This window comes from Apis cerana, linkage group LG1, assembly GCF_029169275.1.
Source record: "Apis cerana isolate GH-2021 linkage group LG1, AcerK_1.0, whole genome shotgun sequence".
NCBI lineage: Eukaryota > Metazoa > Arthropoda > Insecta > Hymenoptera > Apidae > Apis > Apis cerana.
Genome location: NC_083852.1, coordinates 1,870,868 through 1,896,629, shown reverse-complemented (window position 1 = coordinate 1,896,629; position 25,762 = coordinate 1,870,868). Strand labels below are relative to the sequence as shown.

Sequence of the window (25,762 nt, the reverse complement as noted above, 5' to 3'; positions counted from 1 at the left end):
ATCTCCACATTGAGATATACGCATACTGATTGAATGCGTAAATGACGGATGTATTTGAATGTATTTGAATTGATGTATTCACATACACACGCGCGCACACACACACACGTGTATAGTTGGACGGACAGGGAAGAGTCGTACGGTATGAACCAAAGCTAGTTTTCACTTCTCCCACCAGATATTAATACTTTATATGAAATAACAAACAAATAAGTAATTCCATATGACATACTTCGAGACTGTATGATCCTTCTCTTATCAGAAGTAAAATATGCAATTGTTGATATTTATAATTTAAATATTATAAATTGAGATTTTTGCAATATTTATTTCAGAATTGAATTGGCATGAATTGTCAATTAATATTCAATAAATTTTTTATCGTAGATTTTTAATTGTAAATTAAATATCTAAAATTAAATCAAATTTAAAAATTTATTTATCGAATAATTAATCGTTATAAAATGATAATTTTTCAATATTTCAATATTTTTATCAATTGTAATTTACATTTGATATAACAAAAAAACTTATCATCAGAGCAATCGGTACAGTTTTTCTACATAGATATATTGTTTATATTATTGTTTATGAACGAAAATAAATAAAATTAATAATTAAAAAACTTATTTGTGAATCAATGTAATCTTTGTCAACTTTAGCCATTATCATTTTAAAGAATACTATAATCACTGTTTTTCTTATTTATATTACCTTCATTTCCTTTAAAGGCAATGATTAACCTGTTTTTAGCAAAATATCATATCTCACCGTTATTTAGCACCAAACCAAGTCGCAAAATGCTAACAACTATCTAAAAATACGAAAAAACTCGTTTCACATTTTTCTCCGGCTACCGCCTTCCTCATAGATGAGTGGTATACATATACACATTTCGGTCTCGCCCACGGACGGGAATGTACACGTTATGCTGTTTAGAAAGTCCGACACAAGAACACAGTATATCTCGGTACCAGAAGGCATACCCATCGGAGAGGTAATATACCAAAAGGTTCAGTAACTCTTTAACAGGTGGTGGGGGTAACCCTAAGCTAGCGGTGTCAGACGGCGCTGCCCGCTCACTGCTCGTCGATTCGTCGAGCGATCGACATCGAGTGTTCTTGTCGATTAAGGGAGAGAGGATTTTCGAGATATCAAAACATTGAGGGTACCAAACATCGCTCGGAGTCGAGAATCAATCAATCGACCAGTGCTCTAGGAAGAAGAAAGACGTTTTTAGACTACATACCGGGGAAGATGGAAAAGGACCAACCGGACTCCTTGGCAACTGTGGCAGTTGTCTCGGAAAAGATGGCACATCCGCCTCATAGTAATTACGCGCCCAGCGAGGTGTATTCTTCTACCGAACCGCCACCGGTAAGTATTCAGAATTTTTTTTGTTTAAAATTTTTTTCTATTTTTTTTAAAATGATAAATTTGAAAATTTTTAATTTTTTAGATTTGATTGAAATTATGAGTTTACTTAATAATATTATGAATTAATTTATGACTTAATAAATTATGAATTATTTAATTAATAAAAAAATGTTAAAGAATTAGGTTAGGAAAAAAAATCATTATGTACTGATTGTTTTATTGTTTGTTGTTTTTTGTTTCATTTTTAAAAAAAAATTTTTCGTTCTAATTTTATGTTCAAAGTTTTGTTGAAATATGAATTTTTTTATTCTTCAATTTTTAAATTAAAAATATCGAATCATGATTTTATCCATTAACGATTCAAAAAATTCATTTTATTATAAAATATTCGATTACAATCTCAAACAGTTGGTGTAAATAGTAGAATTCTTTATTGGGAAACAATCGACATATCAATTTACAATTTAAAAACGATTCGACGTGGTACGTAATTCCAGAACATGGAATTCTATAAATAATGAACTCATTGGTACTAGTGATTATATTAATACGATGGATGATTATTGATTATTTCTAAATATTTTCTTGTGATTTACGATTCACATTGTTCAAAATATACATACATTCCAATATTTTTAAATGATAAAAATATAATATAAATAATTCATAAAAAAAGAAAATTTAATAATTAACTAAATGAAATTATCCAGACAATTATATATAGAAATAGTATGTAATTAGCAATTTTAATTTTTTTTTTAATATTAGTGTTTGCTTAGCATTTTTTTCTAGCATAGTATGTTACATAATTTAAACTTCATTATCATAGATCAGTGTTTTCCAATTCTTTTTGAATTGTGATTTTCTTATGAATATTCAAATTTGTACCTCTCTCATAATTAAATAAACAAGTGTTTAAGCATAAAAGTGTTTAATATAATTTTCCATAATAATATTTCCAACATATCGATTGAATAAGTTACATTACATTAGATTTACGATTGCCTGTGTTTTTCATAGCAAGGCCAATGCAATTGTCTCGACCAAGGTGTAAGAATATGTACAAGGACATGGATCTATGAATAAGTTTATAATATCATTTCCGTTTAAGATGCTGTGATTATAACATATGAGAAAAAAAAAATTTTTTTTGCTTAATGATTAAAATTACTTTGTGATTACAAAATTATGTTAATAATCGTTTGTTATAAAAATTCCTTTGATATACTACATACTATTATGTATACATACAGTTGGTCAATATACATTCGATATTCTGTTTTTCGTAGAAAAAATTTGTTACCTATAAAAAATTACCAATAAACGAGAAATTCGTAACTTTAACAAACATTTTTGCAAATTATCAATCGTCATTGCAAAATCCTAATATTTTAAATTTCTCTTAGAATCCAAACATCCTGCGTGTAATATAAAAGTTAAAAAAGTTTGTAGAAAAATATAATAATTCGAATATTTGAAAAGTGAAAAAACAAAAGTAATAAATAATTATAAGTATATTGAATTGAATACTGTAGTATCATGCTTAACAATCACGTGGCGCTAGTGTCGGATTACTAATTGTTATAATATTAAAACATATATTATTTCTTTACGTAACTGCTACATCAAACAAAAATTTATTTGCAAGATCAAGTATTACTCGAAGATGTTAAATATTTTTATTTCCATTTATCTATCTGTGGCAAAATCTATTTTGGAATTAAAAGGATACAGATCCGAAATAAATCGAAGGAATTCTCTTCGGAAACAAATGAAAAGAATTACATAAGGCGAAGAATCAAAGAACAATAATTTACATAAGAGACTGATTATCAGTTTTGCTTATCAATTTAAGTTTTTTATAAATTACAGGATAGAGGAAGATAGATAGAGATATATTTTGTCGTGGAACGGATACGATAAATTACACCTCGTACGAAAATCGTTGTTCGATACATATTTCGAATTGTTTCATAAAAGAGTGCGGAAATCCGTGCGGCTACGCACTTCCGTGAAAGTTTCTGGATAAATTTAATTGCACAAGCCGTACTTCCATACACGTACACTTGTTTATTTATTCGATCGAAACTTGCATGTAAAAAACGGAAGTGTAAAACCTAACCTAACCTTGTCAAGTTTAGTATCAAGTTTAGTATCTCGTAATTTCAACAATATATATATTATTATAGGGACTGGATAAGGTTAATAGGCTGGAAACTGGTGTTTCGAGACTAGATATATCTCTCTTCGTGGAACGAAACGAGTGGCATGGGTGAAAGAATTTAATTAGTTTTAGAATTTAACGATGAACTTTCTCCGACAATGATGTTGGAATAATTATTATAATAATTATCAAGATAAGATTAATATACAAGTTGTTTTCAATAGAAGATATTATTTTATCCGATTTTAATCGTATCTCCGCACAAGATTCTTAGATTCATTTCGTTACGAGAGAAACTTCATTTTGAACATGTGTGTGTTGATTAGTCATAGATCGAAACCTGATTTTTTTACATTTACGAAACTTTTGGTTTTTATTTTTATTCGTTTCGCGTCACGTCGAAGGTTTACTTTTGAAAATAAAAATTTTACGTCGGGGAAATAAAACTTATTTTTAATTTTTGATCGACCATCAAACGATTGAAGATTATAGATTTTCCAATTGTATAGGAAATAACGTACGAATTAAAGAATTATAAGAAAAGAAATTGACGTTTAAATTGTTTGAAAATACAATTCCATTTCGAGGGAATCGCAGAGAAATGGATGATACCTGGATGACGTAAATGACTACGAATATCCATAATTCATGTTTACCGTATTCGTGTGCATCCGTTTCAAGTAAATAAGCGCGCTGTCATTGATAAGTAATTTCTCAACGAAAAAGACATTTAGCTTAGAATTAATATCGCAAAAAATTATCATAACCACCACGATAATTTTTTCTTCAAATTTCAAAAACGATGACAAACGTTTCGTTTTTGTTAAACGAAAAATAAAAAATTAGAATTTGTTTAACAATCTCTTCAGAAGATTTATAACTTGGAACAATTATTGTTTACGATTTAAAATTTATCAAGATATTTATTAATACACATACATATATCAATTGGCTAAATGAAGTTTCATATTCGATCATACGTGACATTGGCAAATCATACGCGACAGTGGTTTCATTTTCAACGTCGTCGGCCAATTCTTCATCTCTCTCTCTCTCTCTTTCTCTCGGCCTCTCTCCATTCGTTCATTTCATTAAAAACTTTCTATCCGCTCGTGAACGCAGCCGTTCTCCGCCATTAGAAACTTCCATGGCTGCCGTTTAATCATTTCTTTTGTTTCTTTATTCCCAAAGATTGTTTTCGAGGAATTCGAACGTTCGCACAAAATTTTCGTCCTCGGGAGGGGGAGGAAAAAAAAGGCGCGTGTCCTGGATGACATCAGCGTGTATTTTAAATCGGTTGCTCGAAGGATAGAGATATTTTCGTGCGAAAAGTTGAAACAAAGGAGAAGGATATAATAATTGAATTACTAATCGTGAATAGAAACGATTGGAAACGATTGTCACAATATATTGGAAAGAGGTTTGAGGAGATTTAGGAGAAAATTTTCGAGAAAAATTTCTTCTTGAAAATCGAAAAGATTTCCAAGTTCGAAAGTATCGCATCACTTTATTTTAAGCGAATAAATTCAACGGTTGAAGATGAATAAGTATATTGTTATAAATATACATATACGGAAACACGTTCTTTCTTGTTCTTTTTTTTATGATAAAATGGTCCTGTTTCTAATTAATTTAATTAGAGGAGAATTTGAACGCGATACTCGATCGATAACCACGATATGTAAATACCAATCGGTGCATTATCTCGTAAATACTTATCAGCCCATCATCGTAGAGGTAAATACCGTCCATTGAAAACATTTGTAAGATTTCACCTGCAGCGATTTAAAACTGCGTTTCTTTTTCAATCGAAGCGTGACTGGAATCAACTATTGAATCGAACGGAATTTACAAGTATGGAATTTAAATATCGTTGCACCGTAAAATTATACTTGCCGATATATTTATCCACGCTTATAAATAGTTAAAAAGAGAGAAACGACATTGTAATTTGCTTACATATACGCTTGTAAATTTTATGTAGTAGCAACATTAGATTATATTCGTAATCACGAAACAGACCAAGTATAAATTTTATCCTCGAATGTATATTTATGGTCATAATCTTTTTTTAAATTTCTACAAATTATTATTTTCGTTGTACATATTCACTTTTTTTTTTCACATTAAATTCGATTCAACAATTTATATTTATTAGATTGGACAACAAGTTCGTCGTATTTTCCCCTTTCTCCATTCCTTTCTATCAACATCAACGCTGAGAATAATATTTATTATCGCCAGGAATTTAATTGAAGAAAAAAAAAGAAGAGAAAAAAGTTTAAATCTCGAATACTACGCGCACACAGTGCATGTCAACTATCCAAGTCCGGAGACTTTAATGCCTGGTTAACAGTTGCTTACAGGATAAAGTTAGGAGAGCACACGAACCGTGGATAGTAATCATTTCATAATACGGCCATCCTGCTATTATTTGAATAGCAAGTAATTGAAACTTGAATATCCTGCAATATTATATAACATATTCATTTACGATATATCCTTTCTTTCGTCACAGTCTTCTTTTTAACTTTTACGATATTACTCAACCAATATTACAATACATATGTATACTGTATATATTTAAGGATAGAAGGATAGAAGGAAAGGACGTTCAAGATGATATAAATATAGAGGAAAAATTCAGATAAACATAAATTTCATTTTTTTTCCTTCGCAGAAGACGAGAAAATTTTCCTAAACAACTGATATATATATATACAGTACATAAATTTACGTATTCTTTTTTTAGTGAAATATTATTATATTTATATAAATTAACGTTTGTTTTTTTTTTTAGAATTGAAATTTAAATTTTTCTGCGTAAAATCTCGAGACAATTTATAGATCGGTTTCTCACATATTTGCTCTTAGCGTCACGTTTCTTTGCACGAATTAACGTTTCTTATATAAATGAGAATATATTTTAACATTCGTTTCGCAGAAGAGCAAAAGTTATTTCTAATATTTTTCCTCGATTTTTTTAATTGACAACGAATATCTGTTTCATTCTCTATTTTCGTGTATGTTAAACAAAGAAATATCACGCAAATTTTCAATATTATTATTTAAATGTATATATTTATTAAAGATATGCGTTTTAAAGGTGTATTTTGAGAAAGAAGGGTGCAAACCCGGATGGATTGTTAATTCCGCAGTGCCAGTGGAAGATAATTAAGTTAATTGTCACAGTGTTTCCAAGCATACCTTCATCGTCCACCAACGCGAAACGTTTGGATCGCGGAAGAAACGACGACCGCTTCTGATCGCTCTTCCTCCATTTTAATTAGACGTAACAGCTATAGCTGCGAGTTAAAAAGTCCCGTACACTGTCACAGAGTCATCCTAGTTGATTTCTTCAACTACGATCTATCAAAACGATACGTTACGAGTTTTTGCTTTTAAATATATTTACACGATGCTTTATTTCCTTTTATTCCGCTTCTATTAATTCTTTAATATTTGCCGAATGTTTATCATTTAAATATTAATTCATCGTAATAATGAATCAATTGTACATATTGATTAAATTGCGTTTAAATATTTAATTTTAATGTTACGTGTTAAAATTGTTTTTTGAATTCTTAAATACGATACGTCATCGTATCTATTATGTTCAAAAGTAGGTACAGTAGGCGTGCGTGGGCGTACACTGTAGACTAAAAATTTAACACTTTTAATTTTTTCTCATTCAAAAATTTGAAATGGATGTAAGTCTGTTCGAAAGTTTGGATTAATTTCAAAATTAGTGGAACAAACATTAATATTAATTTCCCTTCGATATATTTCGCAACGAAAATATCCTAACCTCACTTTAATTTACTAGAGATTTCTATAAAATACCAATACACATTGATCGATAGTGCGCAAGGAAAAAAATGTTCGAAATTAATTTGCTTGAATTCTTAAATTCGTGGATTGGCAATCCAGAATCTTTCTATTTCTTCTCATCAAATTTGAAATGGACGTAAGCCTGTTCGAAAGTTTGGATTAATTTCAAAATTAGTGGAACAAACCTTCGATATATTTCGCAACGAAAATATCCTAACTTCACTTTAATTTACTAGAGATTTCTATATAATAGCAATACACATTGATCGATAGTGCGCAAGGAAAAAAATGTTCGAAATCAATTCGCTTGAATTCTTAAATTCGTGGATTGGCAATCCAGAATCTTTCTATTTTTTCTCATCAAATTTGAAATGGACGTAAGCCTGTTCGAAAGTTTGGATTAATTTCAAAATTAGTGGAACAAACATTAATATTAATTTCCCTTCGATATATTTCGCAACGAAAATGTTCTAACCTCACTTTAATTTACTAGAGATTTCTATATAACACCAATACACATTGATCGATAGTGCGCAAGGAAAAAAATGTTCGAAATCAATTCGCTTGAATTCTTAAATTCTGCTTGAATTCTGGATTGGTAATTCAGAATCCTTGGATCGAATATATCGCAAGGAACAATGAGAAAATCACGTCGAGAAGGACACGTTTCAACAATTTTTGTCATGCATATGTGCATATGTGCGTAAATACAATAAATTCTTTGGTCTGTGGAGTGCCTGGCAACAGTGCCTGTTTACTTTTGTCTGGCAGATCGAGCAGCATAAAGGCAGCCTCGGATGGCCTACTATCTCCTCGAGGCCTCTCACCTTAGAGTCGTCCATCCACATCGAGGTCATTACAAATACGTACAAGTACAGTCCGTGTCACAAATTTGCCCTTTTCGATTAATTAAAACCAATTAAAAAACGGACAGGCGAGATTGCAGGCAGACCGTCCGAAACCAGACATCTGAATTCCCATGAGAAAAATTTTATAGAAAATGTGTCGTCGATTGTCGCGTTTAATATAGGGATTTCTATGTGAAAATTTTTTTTCTCGATAGCATTCGTCTGTTAATGAAGGATTTTCTTTTTTTTATTCGATTGTTCAACGATTCTCAATTGCAAAATGTTTTTTGCTGTATCATGTTTCCACTAGTTGATAATTTTTATTAGTATTTATTTATTTTGATATAATTATGTTGTATGCTACATTCTGTAGGAATGATTCTTTATAGAAAAAGGGGTTTCTTTCCTTATCGAGACTTAAGAGAAAAAAAAAAAGTTGGAAAATGATGGTCTAAGTAATCTTTTAGGTTAGATTAGATTAAGTTCAATTCGATAGTCAGTGGTTTTCAACTCATCGATTGCGTTTCTACAGCCAATTTTTAACACTTATATTTATTTTGATATAATTACATTGCTGTATTACATTGCTGTACGATTCTTTTGCTATTCTCTGTCAGAATTCGAAAAAAAAAGTTAGAAAATTCTAGATTACTTTAAATTCGATTAGGTTAGATTAAATGTAATTTTTAAAATTTTGCTTATTCTAATTCATAAAGATGAAAGTTATGGGAATATTGGAAAACAAAGACTGAAAAAATACTAATCTATATTTTTTAATTTTATTTATTCTATTGTATGAATATTACGAAAGAAAAGTTAAAAAAAAAAAAAAAATACCGATCCAGAAATTAACTTCCGTTAATATTAATTCTCCTCATTTTTTCCCCTTCCTCATAGAAGGAATAAACCTCTATCCTTTGTGGTCGCAGGTTACACGAATATTGCAAAAGAGAGTTGCGATTCCAAGGAGGATTGGAAAACACTGCGGTATCGCATCGATTCATAATGAAACGAACGATCGGATTACGGGATCGGAAGTATAAACTGACACGGGGACTTGGAACTAACTTGCAGGGATACACGCAGTTTATAGTTGTAAATTTCTTGGACGATAGACGATGATGCACCACGATGATTTATCTTTACGGTAACTGGTACCGTCGTTTTACAGTATAACCAAGCGAGATTCTTCCTGATTATTCACGTAGCGCGGCATGATGTCGAAATGATGATGAGAGCCACGGGTAAATGTAAAAGTACCTTTCAAATCTCTGTTTTCCAACGCGGACACGGTATCTTTAATCTAATAACTTTCTTGAATTCCGAATCGTTTTGTTAATTCTCCGATCGATGATAATAATAATAATAATAATAATTTTAAATTAAAATTTCGCGAGAATTTCAATTCATTTTTTCAATGGAATTTTTCTTTTAAAGAACCATTGCATGTTCAGTTAGATAAATGATTTTTAACGGTTAAGTAATCACTTAAGATATTTGATGACGTATATATATATATAGAATTATTTATATACATATTACATCATAAATTACGAAAAGTGTTTAATATTTATGCGTGTGTCTTTCCATATTTTTGATCTGCATGTATAGGTGTGCATCAAAAGAATTTAAATTGGCGAAAGATTTAAGAAAAATAAATGCAAACCGTTTTGTTTTATGAAATCTTATGTCATTATAATTCTAATGAATTTCCAATTTATTCGCGTAGAATATCAAAATTTATCCAAATACATATTTTTATTAGATATTCAGGCGATTATAAAATTAATTAATAAGCATATATACGACTTATCGTATACTGAATACGATTAGAATATCTATATGAAATCACTGGCAATTAATTATCGAAACAAGTGCTATTATTAACATCAAAATAATATTGATATTCATCCGTGACTATTTACATAATAGATCGAAGAAGCAGGTCGATGTTTCTTTTTTTTTTTCTGAGTCGAGTAACTTTTTTGCGATATTTAATTTATTCACGATCTCCTCGTGTAAAGAAAAATTAAAAAAAAAGAAATTAACGATGAGTTAATCCATCAAAGAAAATGACTGATATGAGTTTATTATGGATTTTTATCGATGATCTCTTTATAGATCATGGTCATTGATCTAAAGTGTTTAGTTGCTCAGAACAGAATTGAAGAGAAAAAGAAAAGAATCGAATTTCAATCACAATTATATACAGCATTGCTATAATACGCACTACACTTGCTAAACTAACCTAAAACTTGCCCATGGGAAAATTTGGTTAATATCGTAAATTTCAGATAATAAATTTATTACCATTACAATTTAACTTAAACTTTATCAAATAGGATAATAAATTATTAAAGCATATGATCACAGCATAAAATTAAAATCACAACGAAGCATTGCAAAATTGAAACGATAAGAAAGCATTGCAACATGAATACAAAAAAATTAAAGTTTTTTCCCAATAGGATTGTACGGTGACTTTTCCCCGTAAAAACATGAGAAAACACACGCGTTTAAGAAAAAAAAAGATTCCATTCCAATATTTCACTTTTTCCCGCGATTAACTTTGCATATTATCCCGTCAAGTGGGAATGGTGCGAGACCACGCGAAAGGAGAGCGTGAAACACGACAAAAGACCTCGACTCGGTTGGCTAGCCAGCATGAAGTTTCATGTACTGTTTGTGCGCTTGCGTGCGCATTTCGCATCGACTACATTATCCTCTAATGATCTGTGCGCGTGTTCAACCGATCCATCCAATATTTGCAGAAATTGTTCTTGTTCGAAGTATCAATAAACGACACTTGGAATTAGAAAGTTGTCATCTTTTTTTTTTTTTAGAATTATTATGAATGAAAAATATTAATTTTAAAAATGATTTTGTGATTTAATCACGTTTTTTAATCTAATCATATTTATTTCTTTTTTTTTTTTTTTCTTTAGGATTCGAGAAACATTTCATGATCGTTTCATGCTCGTTGATTTATTATTAAACGATTATTTTTAGAAATGATTATTTGTGATTGAGATATTTTTTTTTTCATAGTCAATGATATATTGATCTCAAAAAAGATAAGAGATAAAACATGCGGAAAAAAATTGTACTCGCACTTATATTATTTACATTTAAATTATATTATTTACATTTGCGTAGTTTTGATGTATTAAGAATCATGTTTTTTTTTTTAAATCAGCGAGACGAAAGAGATAACGATATCAAACTACGTTTAATAAAATAAAAATTCTTCCTGATATTTACGAATTAATTTTATTATTTATTTAATACTTTTTGTTTGTAACATTATTGTTAGAAATAACGGAAAGAGAAAGATAGGATGTTTAAATATCATTGCGTATTCGAACGAATTATATTAAAATTTGTAATAAGTAGCGAAATCGATTTCGAAATAGGAAATTTCTGAAAATTTTATATATATATATATATATAGTGAAAAAGCTAACAATGGGAATAAGACGATTAAAAATACCTTGATGGAAGTATGGTAATTAAATTTATGCCACTGGCTTATTTCAACGTAGTGAGATCATCACGGAAGTCAAGTTTAGCCATTCCTTTCTTCATCTATGGCCGCAACAACTCGCGATATAATCACGTTTGATTAGCATAAAATGGAATACGACGAAAATAACGATTGAAAATTTCGAGTAATTAGATTTCTGAGATTGCAAGAGATCTCTTTTTTAATACTTGTTAAAACGGAATATTGAAGAAATATTGTTTTTAGTGGATTTGTTTGTAATTTTCTCATTTTCCAATTAAAAAATAATTATTTTGTGGATATTATTAGCTAGAATTTGTGCGATCACATTTCAAATCGTATTTTTATTTTTTAAAGAAGATTATTAGTTCAAAAAATATATTCGTCGCCAAACTTTTTCTCCTTAAAATTCCATTTATTCGTTAATTATTTTTCTCCATTGAAAAAAATTGATCCTACATTCGCTCTCCTATTTTCCACGTAAAAAATAATTATTTTACGAATATTATCATATATGACGCTCTATATTCTCGATTCGAGGTCTTCGTCAATTATTCTTTTCTTATTGAACAAAAATTAAAATTAAAATTCCGACATTCGTCCGTTTTTCACCAATGAATAATAACGAATGCCAGAATGTTCCGGAAATACCAATTTTTATATTATTTACGAATACATATAGATTCTACTTTATTTCTTTTCTGTCTAAAAACACGTAGAAAAATTTCGATGATCATCATTATCGATATCAACTAATTCGTTTATTCGTTCGTTAGGCATACATGAGGCCAAAGAGTACGGCGGTTCAAATCGCTAGAATCGCGGCTGTCACGTTGGTGACGATGTCCGTGGTCCTCGGAAGCTTCATCCTTGCAGCGTCCTGGGTCCAGGCTCGTGCATCCTGCACCCCCGAATCGATTGCCGCGATGCAAGCCGAACTTAGATTGCAGCAACAGCAACAGCAACCGTCTTCCGTTTCTTATCAGCAAGCTGAATTCTTGAAACATCTGCAACCGGAAGCTCTCGTCCAGGTAAGTCGACGAAGGAAAAATTAGGTAAACTGATGCGCTGAACGACATTATAATTAAGACATACGATTTCTCTTATAAGAAATAATATCTTTCTGTAAATTGTTACCTCTTTAAGGATTAATCCAATTTCCAACGAGGAATTTTATCTCAACTCAAGCTGATTTATTTATATTTGCAAGAATTAAAAATCGAATTATGAAAAGATACGATCGTTTTTCGTTGATTTTTCATAGAGAACAATCCTTTGGTGGCCAATTACTTTTTATAAAATTAATTCGTTAAATTCATTTATCCAGCAATTTCTTTTCAATACATCATTTTTTATATATGCAAGAATTAAAATCGAGTAATAAAAAAAATATAATTTTTAACTTGGTTGCAACATTATCCAGTCACATTTTTCTTTTTGTATTCCTAATGTACGATGGGTGAAATAAAATATTCGTCAGGATGCTTTAACGATCGAAACAAACGTTATTATATCGTTCTTGTGTTCGCAAGAATATATGAATTTGCATAAATTGTACGACGAACATCCGATTGTTTAAGGAAAGAAAACAGGATGCAGTAATAACATTGTATGTTAAAAACTAACGATAAAATGCTTTTGTGAGTGTGTGTGTGTGTATGTACGTATATATATATGTGTGTGTATATATATTTATATATAAAACTTCCATAACGAGAATCAGCCTGTCACCGACGCAGTGTCTTGTTTCACTTCTCGTTCAAAGCGGTACCAGCTTTCGAGATTTCTAAATTTTCACCACCACGATTTTAAATCGATTGTAAAAGATCTCGATCGGTTCGAGAATCGATCGTTTCCAGTCGAACGGAGCTGTTTTCAATTTACGAATGAAAAGAGAGGGGGGAAACGTGATAATACGATTAACACGTTGAACAAGGAAAACCAATTCCACTACGTGAGATGGATGAAATGGATGGAAAATTATGGAGAATTATTAATATCGGGAATAAAAACGGAAGAAACGAAATATATGTTTTTCAGCCATTTTGTATTATTGGAAAATTTTAAAACGCATCATCGAGATTCAAAGATTATTTATTCGTATAAATAATGTTGCAGTGCGATCATTAATATTTTTGAAATATTTTTAAGGAGATGGAAAACAATGAATAATTCGAATAAATATGACAATGTGAATTTTAAAATTTACTCAAATTTTCAAACAAATGTAATTTATCACACTGTGTCTATGTTAGCATTTGTCTTATAAATTTGTGTGATTTTTCTTACAGTTTTTACAATCAATCAACGTAAATACCAATGAAATAAATTATTTAATTTGTGAATAATTAGCACTGGCAATTTAAAATTTGTTTAATATTGTGAGGTAGATGATGATCGAATCGATATTGATTTCTTAAGAAATATTGAACATTACGCTCGAATAATCGTGCAGTTGCAAGAGATGCAAAAGCCAAGTAAAAGTATGTTTAAAAATGAAAGTGAAAGTCGAATGAGAAAGCGGTTATTTCTCTGCTGCGAAGAAGTTTTTCAATGGTAAAAAAAAAAAAAAAAAACTATGAAAAGAAATCGATAGGTATCGGGCAGAAAGTCGAGATCGAGGATTTGATAATTTTCATTGTATTTCAATATATAAAAATATACGATCGAGGCTTGAATCTCCCATTTTTTCTTCCATTTTTTTCGAAACAACTTTTCATTTTTGTTAATTTTCTTTCCTACGAAAAGAAAAGAAAAGAAAAGAAAAAAAAGAAATTACTTTCATCTTGGAATGTTCACCGTAGTAATATTATCGATATATTGTTTTAATTGATCATTTGTTATATAATTAATTTTACGTAAGAGGCGAGAAAACGCGATACAAATTGTTATTCTCACTTTGAAATCGGTTGCCAATCATATCGATCATACGTTCGAGTATTTAATATGTTCGGTCAGTTCATGGACAGTTCCGATATGAATTTTAAATGCAACGTTGAAAACGCGCCTTTTATGATGAGACAACAAAGAAGAATCGCTTCTCACGGCATTCGATGGAAAGAAAGAATCGTGCTCGATCTACGGTCACACCCTTCTTTTGTGGTATTCACTTATTGGATATTACCTGGAATAACGAACTACCGCGATTTATCATGATTTATAAGCGAACTTTTTCATCCATAAAACCGCGAAACCTGATTTCGAACACGGTCGTTGCTCGATCGAGATTTTACGCTTTTATCGATCGCCATCGAATACGTTTCATCGTAATTAGATGATATCTTCTGTGGAAAGATTGTAATATAGTTTTATTTCGTGAATAAACGAGAGAAGAAAGCATGGTTTGTATATTTTTTTTTGTATATTTTAATTTGGAAAGTATAAGATAACAGGATGATGAGTAAGAAGAGATTTGCAACAAGTTTTATATAATTTATACACGTATACTTTTGATTGTTAATGTTTTGCGAAGAAAATTTTTTTCTAAATTTTTTAATCGCCACGCTTTTGATTCATTTAAATCACTTTTAATATTCGTGAAAATAATAGTCCAAGGAGATCATTAATAAGTGGATTAAACGTAAAAAAGTGAGAAGTCTAGAAAGCGTGGAATTATCTTTCTTATTTGTTGCATCTATGCAACCTCCAGAACTTTTATTTGCTATAGTAGATATCATATTTATGATTATGATAACTGTTAAGAAATAAAATTCATCAACTTTGCTAGAATCGAGTTCTAAATCTGATTATTCCTTTCAGATCATTACATACGTCTCTTTTACAATTTTAATTGACGTTTAATTGCTATTAAAATGGGGACAAGTATAATGTTTGAGTCATCTCGTGAACTACGACTAAAAGTCGTATATATCGTATATCTGTGATAATGAGTTTCAAGAATAGGTCAAAATAACACTGCTTGTATAATGATAAATGAAATAGGAAACTGGTTTCTTGAGAAGATATCGTTGCAATAATTTATACGAATAAATAATAATATTTAAACCTTAAGTTATCAAGGTTTGTCTATTCTTGGAAACGGTGTGTGAATTAATGGAGCGCGACGAGATTCAATTATTCAACGTCGCGCGTTCGATCGATCGCCGGAGATTTCAATGCCTGATATCGATTAATCGTTCTAAAGACGCGTCTGCGCATTTGTGTTCGAGATACGCGCATGCGCTCTTCCCGCTCATAAATTACTGGGAGACGCTTCTCAATAGTAAATACTATGCAGTGAAAAGATGACACGGAGAATATATCAGTAGGAAGGAAAGGATAATTAATTCTCCATCGTGAAGAAAAGAGGCGAGTAAAGCGCGGTGAACGAAACGCACAGAAACGGTGCTCACCGGTGCTAGGAACTGCGTTCAAGGAGAACAGCAAACGAAGAATTACGTAATTCGGGTTACGTTCTTTTGATGTACAAATGATTTTAACGCGAAACAGGAAATCACCTTTTTTGCTTTTTTCCACTAGCAAATCTCGGCATCGTTCCGTTTCAAGGATTTATGGAAGATCGTTCAACTTGAACGTCCGACGAAATTGGAACACAATTTGAATTTTTATTTCTTGAAAATTGAAGATGGAAAAAATAAGGTATATATTAAAAGGTATAAAAGAAACTTTTGTAAAATTTATAAAAATACAATTTAGATATTAAATATGTAATAATGATTAATAACGTATCGTATTTAGCATTCGTATGTGAAGATTTATTATTAAATTAAGATCGTTATTATTCTAATTTTACACGCTCTTTAATCGTTTTAAATGGCCGCGCGCCATAATTTTTCGAGGTTGAACATTGAAAACGAGGTGATTATTATTAACACGTGATAAAAAGTACACGTGTTACGGTGTTAAAATGAGGACGACGTTCTCGGACCAATCGGAGCGAGCAAAAACTCTTGCGTGTATGAGGCAAGGACGATCATCGTCGATTTAAATGAAACTTGTAGAAAATTTCCATTTAGGATCTATAATGGGACCGGTAGAACAAGTTCTACTGGTGTTCTTTTGGCTATAGTTAAGAAAAAAAAAAATAAATAAATAAATTGAAAGATACATAAGCAACAAGATACAGGTGTAACGAGTGTTCAAAATCAAAATAATGAAGGATAATGAATCGATACTCGAGATATTAAGCGTTTTTTTTTTAACTATAAATCTTATTTCTGTGGAAAGTTTTTTATTCTTTTTTTCCGTTTTGACTTTTAAACGACATTGAAATTATAGAGGAAAGAAAAAAAAATTAATTTCAAAGTAGCGAAGTATGAAATTGTTCGTGGTATAAAAAATTAACGAGATTTAATTATATTTGTATGAAATATTGATGATTAAGTAATATATCTTAAGAAACGGTAATTTTTTTGAGAAATATGTTTCTTGTTTTATTTTCTTGTTATGTTTATAAAAATTATGGAAGGAAATAATATTTGGATTCAGAGGAATGCATTATTCAAGAATTTTAATTTTAGAATGTTTACAAATTGGATTATATTCTTATATTATTTTTATTTCTTATTCAAGGAATTTTTATTTCCAAATTTATTTCCAAATTATATTTAATCTAAATATACATAATTGCATATGTATTTCATTAATTTTTCATTCAATTTCTATTTTATAGTTATTTTGCATTAAAATCGCATAAATAAAATTACGTTTTTAGATTGCCAATTCCAATTGCATAAATTGATCTTACTTTCTATCAATTGCCTCAAATCAACTGAAAATTATACTATATCCATCTTATATTATTTTAACATTCATAAATTGAAATATTTATAAAATGAATATTAAAAATATGATTTATTGCAGATTTTAAACATTTTGTTAATATTACTATTTTTATACATATTGTGCTTCAAAATTTTGCCGCGGAATTTCTTTTTTTCTCTTTTCTTTTCATATCACATTGTTCACAAACGTGATTTGAAAGAGAGAAAATTTGCACATGCTAATTAATCAATCACGTGTTGAAAGTTAAACACTATATACCTCGAGCATTAACGTCTATTCTCTTTTCCTGCTAACAAGTGAAAGTTCTCAGAAAAGGTTATGTATACGTATACCTACGTACAATATGTACACGTGTATTTACTCGATCCTCTGCCAATAATCAACGATAATTTTAATTTTCTGCTTCGCTAGTGACTTGAGAAGAATCTGAATGCCATTCTACAAATGTACGTTGAAAGTTGACATTAATAATTTAACGATTAATTCGTTATGAAAATTCACTATTTCATCGATTTTAAATATGATATTAACAATAATGGATACACCAATTAGGAATGTTAAATTTTGAAAAAGTAAGTTCACATATATTTATTTATTTTTCATTTTCCTTTGTCAAAATTATTTTTTTCTTTCCGTCACCAGAATTTTCGATAGAATTTTTACATCGATACGAAAGTATACAAAGAAGATGCTGCGCTTTATTTTCTCGATGGAAAGGTATACACGGCGCAACGGAAAGTGGGTTGCCCGTTGCACGCATCGGCAACAAGGTGAACGTTCTCTAAAAAGATTTTCTCTCTGCAAACTTAACTGTATTGTTACTCGTTGTTTGTCGTGCTCAAGCTATTGTGTTCGCATACTGCATCACTTTGACGATAGAAACTGCTCCTTATCAATTATCAAGAACGATTTTCATCTATCTCGACATCGTGCCGCGTATTTTTCCATTATTAACACGTGTTTGTACAGTGATAGAAAATTCTCACGGAATTTCACAGAATTACAGAATCTTCTAAATTTCACTTTTTCTCGATGTAACTATTATTTAAATTATTTACATATATTTATATTATCTATTCATTACATCTATTTTTTAATATTTGATCAGGTTATATTATTCTTATAGCATTAAATAGGTTAGGTTAAGTTGAAATGTTCTCTTGGATAAAAATTTCATACGATTCTGTATACTTTTTCTTTTTCGATGATCAATGATCAGTTTCACTATTTCAGGTTTATTTAAAATATTATTTATTGTATATATATAAATATCAATTAAATCTCGTTTAATTCGTTTCAACTAATGAAAAATTCAACACTCGTGATTAAAATTCTTACTTTCACGTTAGTACGAAAAATATTCTCATTAAAACAATTGAAATACACCGATGAGAATCAGTCACATTTAATTAAGAAACTGCAAGATCGAAAAGTATGCCGTTGATTTTGATCTTCGAAGCGGTGAAGGTATGCGAACGCGAATCCACATTATCGAGAATGTATGTCCTGCGATGCAAAACTCTGACAGTGTGCAATAGTCATTTAACTGCGATGATTACCCGTCATAATTGGACTGTTAATTGATAGGCAGCCTCGTAAGAAAGGATTGGCCAGGATTTCTAAAGAAAGTCCGTGGTCGTGAACTCATGTTTTTCTTCTCTTTTTAGTCGCACAGTACATCGATTTCTTCTTCGTATCCCCTCTTCTTTCGCGAAAAAAATATCGCGAAATCCAATCGATTTCCTTTTCCTCGCGAGATATACACTTTGGAAATGTATATTTCTACGAGTTGGCCCAGTTTCTTCGACCGGCTCGAAAGTAAAATTGAAATAGATATGCATGATGTGTTGCATGGAAGATTTCGATGGATGGTTAATGATATGGAAAGAATGTAAGTGATTAAGAAAATTAAATTCTTTAATTTACATTTTGGAATTATTTAAAATATTGAAAAAATAATTAACAGATTCTAATTTTTTATATTTTTATTCCTCTGGCAGCATTCTCTATTCCAACAGGAAAGAAAATATTGTATAATTTTTCTATCAAAATTTATTATATAAATTTTCACGATAAGATTCATTTCTATGAATTATAAATAAATAGAATTAGAATTGGATGGTGAAGAATTGAATGTGCAGAGCAAGAAGCGAAAAATTGCAAGAGATACGTTAATTAACCTCGTGTTTAAGGAACAGTGGAACAGTATGTGATTTATACACATTCAAAATAAATATGTTGAATTTATATATAAACGTGCAATAATCTGAATGCAACTCGAGAAACGATACTCAAACGCAAAAACACGAAGTAATCACGACTTTCTCGTAAAATGCTCGATCAAACGATAGCATTGAATGGAAGAGCGAGGTTTATTGGACCCAGTGTAGAATTGCAACCAGAAGCTGGTCGGTAGCCATTCCTTTCATTACGTTCACCGATATTCTAGAAAGTTGTCACTTGGAGGAGGCCTTCTCTCTTTCGCCCAGTCAGAAACTTGATGCAACTAACGTTTCTTGCACGATAATGGTTTCCTGCTGACCGATCACAAATTAGATTCTCGAAAGTATCGCGAGAGGCAACTTCCTTCCTAAACACGTATTTCACGTTTTCATAATATATTCTTACAATATGTACTTCGTAATCCAATTTTAGATGTTCTTGACAAATTGAATTTAATAATTTAAATGTCGTGTTGTACGCAACGTAATCAGTGATGGGCAAAATTTTAATGGTTTATTTTAATAAGTTACTCGAATAATTTATTATTCAAAGTTTATTCAAATTATTCAAATAATTATAATTAATTGCAAAAAGTAATGAATAAACATTATTCATTTTAAATATTAAAATAACCAACTCTGAATACGATTGACGAACATGACTTGTTAATATGTCTACGTTTAATTTTTTTTAATTTAAATATAATTCGAGAAAGCACTTAAGCGAAGAATCCATTCGAATCATAAATTGATACAAATATATTTTATTATTTAATATAAAAGCAAAATGCAAAATGTTAAGTATCTAAAAACAAGAAAAAAAACTCGTTTCATATTTTTCTTCATTTTTCTTCACTTACTGCCTTTCTCCATAATTGGATAGCGTAGAAATAGTAGAAATCGTTCGACTTTCAGTAATCGGTCAATTGAGATTAGTTAATATATGCACTAATATGCAAAAATTTCTTGTAATATAAAACTGAAAAAGATAAGAAAAGATAGGAATGAAACTTTTGAAGCTTCGTTTTCAAAGAAAACGAGTTTCAAATCTTTTCAACTACAGAATTAATCATTTTCAATTAGATACAAATAAATTATCTATAATAATTGATTATTACATTGTGTGAAAATAGACAAAAAAATATAGAATCAAATCGTATCTTAAATCTTTGCCTTTGAGAGAATCCATAATATCTTTTTTTACTTACATTTTCACACGAACAATGAAATACAATGGATAATTCATTAACATCTAATCAAAAAATAATCATTTCAATTATATTCGAAAACAAAGTCTCAAATTTTGTTCTCTATTTTTTCCATTTATTTTTTCATTTCTTATTTACTTCTTACTTTTTCACTTCTTAAAATCACAATTTCTTGCCTTTGCTCAAAGTTACTCGAATATTTTTAAAAAAAAAATTTTTTTAAAAATATTATACACAACGAATGATCGTTGTATACCGCTTATCGCAGTGTGAGGATCCATGATGGCCGCTAAATCGAGCGTCTCATCCTCGGCCCGCGTTCGATTTCTATCGTTCTGGCGCTGAGGTTACAGCGCGATAACGCGAGGAGAGTCCGCTTTCACTCGCGACCAGGAAGAAAACGAGTTGCATCAACGGATGATTGCTACGGCGATATTTATTTAACTTTCGAAGTTTTGAGGAATAGCTCGAGGACCGATACGGTCTCCGGTTTGCGGTCTCCTCTTTGAGGATTATCTTTCAAGTTTTTGCAACTTGGAGAAACATTCGTGGGAAGCGAATTAGTAGATATTATTCAATCGCGTTGTATAACCGTTAGTTACATTTTTTTAATTATACCATTATTAATTGAATTTTGTTTGTTATCGATGATAATAATAATAGTCGTGACAAAGCGATATAACGTCGAGATACTTGCTATTGTTATTATTATTTTTTAAATATTCGTTCTTTATAATAATAATAATAAGAATAATAATAATGGTATCTTATTTTGTTTGATTCCGTGAGAAAAGTTATGAAAGGAACGTTTACGCGATGTACATCGGAAGAAAACTTTTGCATTTTAATTCTGAATTCGTTAGAGATGTAATACCTACGTTGAATTGGATTTTATGTACACTTCAATCCATTATCCAAACATTTCTTTTTTTTTTTTTTCTTTGCAATTCTAATAATTTTCTAATAATCGTGGTAATTGATTTTACATCGTTATCAATATAATGAAAAATTTATTAATGTTGAAATGAACGTTAGAAACGTTCAAACTGCTTAGTGGTATACTTATATCGTTCGTAGTGCAATAAAACAGTGGAAAATAATTAAATAGCGTATCGTAATCCTGGTATGTTAATAATATGTATAAAATTTACGAGTTACAGATTATACGTATTATAAATGACGATATGACGAGTTGGATATTTTTATATTGAAATTAACGACTAATTTTACGTTATCGATGAAATTTTCTTTAAAAAATTTTTATTACAGGAATTAATGATATTATATAGAACAATATTTTTGTCACTTATCACTCTCTACGTTCAAAAGATATTTCAAAGAGAATATTTTATCTTTGCGCAGGATACCAGCGATACGAAGGAGGTTCAACAGTCTCTCGCTGAGCAAACACCGTCGAAGAAAGAGGCAGAGCCGGACACCAAGGACGTCAAAGTTCACAAGGAGAATGAGAACAACTCGAAGTCGGACAACGAAAGCGGTGACCATGACGATGACGACGATGACTACGACGACGACGAATTTCCTCCCGTGCATATTAAACTTCCCCTGCAATTCGATTTCGACGAAATCGCGGGCGTAAGTTAATTTAATATCATCAGGATAACATTTCCATAATTTGACAATCTATATTCCTTTTATGCAATTCGATAATTTATATATATGCATGTATAAAAGTTGGAAAAGATTTTTATTGAGTCGTGATAAAATGAATTTAAGAATGAAAAAAATGACGTTCATCTCGACTCTTCTTCGAAGAAAATTTACGAATATTTTTTTTAATAAAAACTTATTAGTTATCTTTTTTTTTGTTTAGACCTTGATCCAAGAGGCACGCAGCAGAGTTTCTTGCGTGGTCGAAAGACGAAGAGCCGATCAGGTGATGGACGGTGCTAATAACAATAATGTTGAAAATAATACTGACTCTCGTTACCAAAGATTGAGCGGAGAGCGTGTCGCTATCTTGTGCGAATCTGGCAATCCTCATCAAGAGTACGTACATTATAAAAAATTATTAAAGTCGAAAAGAAAAAAGAATGAACATTTCGTTACGACAAAGAAAAAAAATTAAAAATTGTACGTGTGATACTGATTAAAAAAAATGTAATTTTTAAGGCAACAAGATCAAGAAATGCTCACGCCAATCATCATTCCTCTGGGAACCGTCCAAGTACCACTTCAATCCCAGGAACCGAACCCGGCTTACCATCAATATCAAGTGCACACTCAGTATCAAGTTCCTGATATGCAACAGTTACCACTTAGCGACCCACGTGGACTCAATCATATCCCACCTGGTGTCCTTCCCCCAGAATTGCGAAATATCCCTCAAGTAACCATGGAAATGAGGCCTCCACGTATGGGACCACAAACGCCCATGATGGGACCGCAAGCTCCTGCGATGGGACCTCAAGTTAGTGTTAATAATTACGAACAAAGTCAAAAAGACAAAAAAAAAAAAATGAAAAAAATGTCATTGCAATAATTCACATTATATTGAGATAAATAAAGTTCTTCAATCGAGTATTCGCAATATATCTTCAAAATATTTTAATTAAGAAAGATATAATTGTAATTGAATAATTTTATTCAAGGTCGAGATACGTCGGATTCCCATCGAGTTGCGTCATTTCCCGGCGAATCCTATGAGAGGTATGCGACCACCGATGCCCCAAGAACCGCAACAAGTGCCACTGACGTATCAACAAATTGAGCAAACATCTGGACTTTACAACCAGGAGCAAGAACCAGCGATGATGCCTCCTCCAGCCCCGCAACCAGAAGCTCAAGTTCACGAGCAACGGATTATTCCTCATATGTTGATCCCGCAAACCGAGCAACGTCCACTCCAGATACAACCTCAGATGCAACCTCAGATACAACCTCAAATGCAGCCTCAAATGCAGCCTCAAGCTCAGCCTCAGCCGCAACCACAATCGCAATCTCAAGTTACCGAGACGCAACGTTCACCTTTCCAAGGAATCCCGTTCGAAATTCGAAGGATTATTCAACAAGTGCCTTTGGAAATCAAAAATATAATTCAGCATATTACTGGCGAAGCAAGACCGATACCTATGCAAATACCTGAAGGCGCTCGCCGTGAGGTAATTAATTTGTTTGCAATAATAAAGTGGAAATAAGAAAATAAGGAAATCAAGGGAAGAAAATATAAATATAAACATTTCGAAAAATGAAATTTATATAAATGAGATTGTTTTGTTAAATATAATTTTAAAGATTATATTCAAATAATTGTATATTTTATTTTTTAGAACGTTCAAGAATTCAAGCCGTTCCCGGAAGGAGCTCAACCTATTCCTGTAGGACTTCCACTTCCCGTCGAAGTTCGAAATCTGTTGGAACATGGAAATGTCGAGGGTCGTCAACGGTCGGATAGTTCCAGCGAACAACAGGAAGCGAAATCTTTCTCTGGACCGGAAGACGACAGTGAAGAGGAAAGAAATTTCCCTTTACCAGCGGAAATTCGTAATATAATTAACCAGGTTAAAAAGAATTAATTTATTTTTCTAAAAAATTTTTAATTTTTAGACATAAATTTCATATCATTTAAATAAAATAATATATTTATACTAATAAAGTAGTTCAATTACTTGAATTCAAATTGTTTAAATTAATTTAATCTGAATAAAATTTAAATATGCTATTTTATTAATATTACATGAATTTCGCATATTTTTACATATAAATAAATGATTGCATTTTAGTTTCAAATTTCGTATTTAAGAATGCTCGCATTATGTAATATTTAAAATATATATTTATCATAATAAATATTATATAAGAACAAATGAGAACCGCTGGATCAGCATTTTTTCAACGTAGTAACAACCGGTAGCGTGGCCGAGCGGTCTAAGGCGCTGGTTTAAGGCACCAGTCTCTTCGGAGGCGTGGGTTCGAATCCCACCGCTGCCATAATTTTTTTTTTTTGCATTTTTATCTTTAGTTTTAAATATTATAATTTAATTTTTATGTGCGATTAATTTATCGATATTTATTTTAATTTTTTAGGTTGTAGAAGGTAATGCTTTCCCAAGATTCACTCTACCGTTAAGACCTGTAGAATCTCTGGAAATACCTGTAGAAGCTCGTGCTGAAGTTTCTGATAGTCAAAGCCTTGAACAAGAATCGGAGCAAAGACAGCAAGAACAACAGCAGCAACAACAGCAACAGCAACAACAACAGACAACTCATATGATGATGCAACAGCAACAAATACAACAGCAGCAACAGGAGCAAGAAGAGGAAAGCCGCCCACACTGTGAGCAAATAATTTTTATATTTTTTATGCTTTTATTTTCTTGTTTTTAATTCTTATCTTAATTTTTATTTATTTTATAAATAAATTTTCAATTTCATTTTTATTAATAAAATTTATTTCAATAAAGTGCGATATAAATTTGCATTATACGGTTATATTAGATATATGTCTTACAATTTCATGTACATATATTGAATAAAATTGTTTTTCATTTTGTTCATAGATGTCCAACCACGTTCAGTGCGTTCCATTCCAGAAGCATTCACTCATCGCCGTGAGAAGCGTGTGCGCCGTTGCGCTTGTGATTGCGCTTGTTAATTTCAGTTACAACATATCGGATCGAAATTCCCATCGTCCCAGTCAAAGAGGATGCCCGAGAAAGAATAAAAGCATCTTGAAATATATTTGACGAGTTCCCATAATTCAAAAGAACATTTTACCATCCCAGCAAATGATTCTCTTTTTCAATTTTACGTTTTTATAAAAATTTTATGAATGTAAACTAGACCAAATATAAAAGACAAAATGGGACGTATGTCGAAGAGATTAAAAGCGTTTTGTTAAGTTT

At 30.8% G+C, this 25,762-nt stretch overlaps 1 protein-coding gene, 1 long non-coding RNA gene and 1 other non-coding gene across 3 annotated transcripts; all 3 read left to right on the top strand.

Moving 5' to 3' along the window:
* Nucleotides 1–1,239: 1,239 nt before the first annotated feature.
* On the top strand, nucleotides 1,240–25,758 carry LOC107992773 (putative uncharacterized protein DDB_G0271606). Its single transcript, XM_062084127.1, has 9 exons — nucleotides 1,240–1,377; nucleotides 12,499–12,753; nucleotides 22,260–22,493; nucleotides 22,732–22,907; nucleotides 23,031–23,328; nucleotides 23,510–24,019; nucleotides 24,188–24,418; nucleotides 24,945–25,194; nucleotides 25,418–25,758. The coding sequence occupies exons 1-9, from the start codon at nucleotides 1,258–1,260 to the stop codon at nucleotides 25,510–25,512; spliced, it is 2,169 nt and encodes a 722-aa protein (XP_061940111.1). The 5' UTR covers nucleotides 1,240–1,257; the 3' UTR covers nucleotides 25,513–25,758.
* On the top strand, nucleotides 12,978–22,253 carry LOC107992775 (uncharacterized). Its single transcript, XR_009832490.1, has 3 exons — nucleotides 12,978–18,237; nucleotides 19,135–19,358; nucleotides 19,468–22,253. It is a non-coding gene; the product is annotated as an uncharacterized LOC107992775 (long non-coding RNA).
* Trnal-aag (transfer RNA leucine (anticodon AAG)) lies at nucleotides 24,767–24,848 on the top strand. Its single transcript has one exon. It is a non-coding gene; the product is annotated as a tRNA-Leu (tRNA).
* Nucleotides 25,759–25,762: the final 4 nt, after the last annotated feature.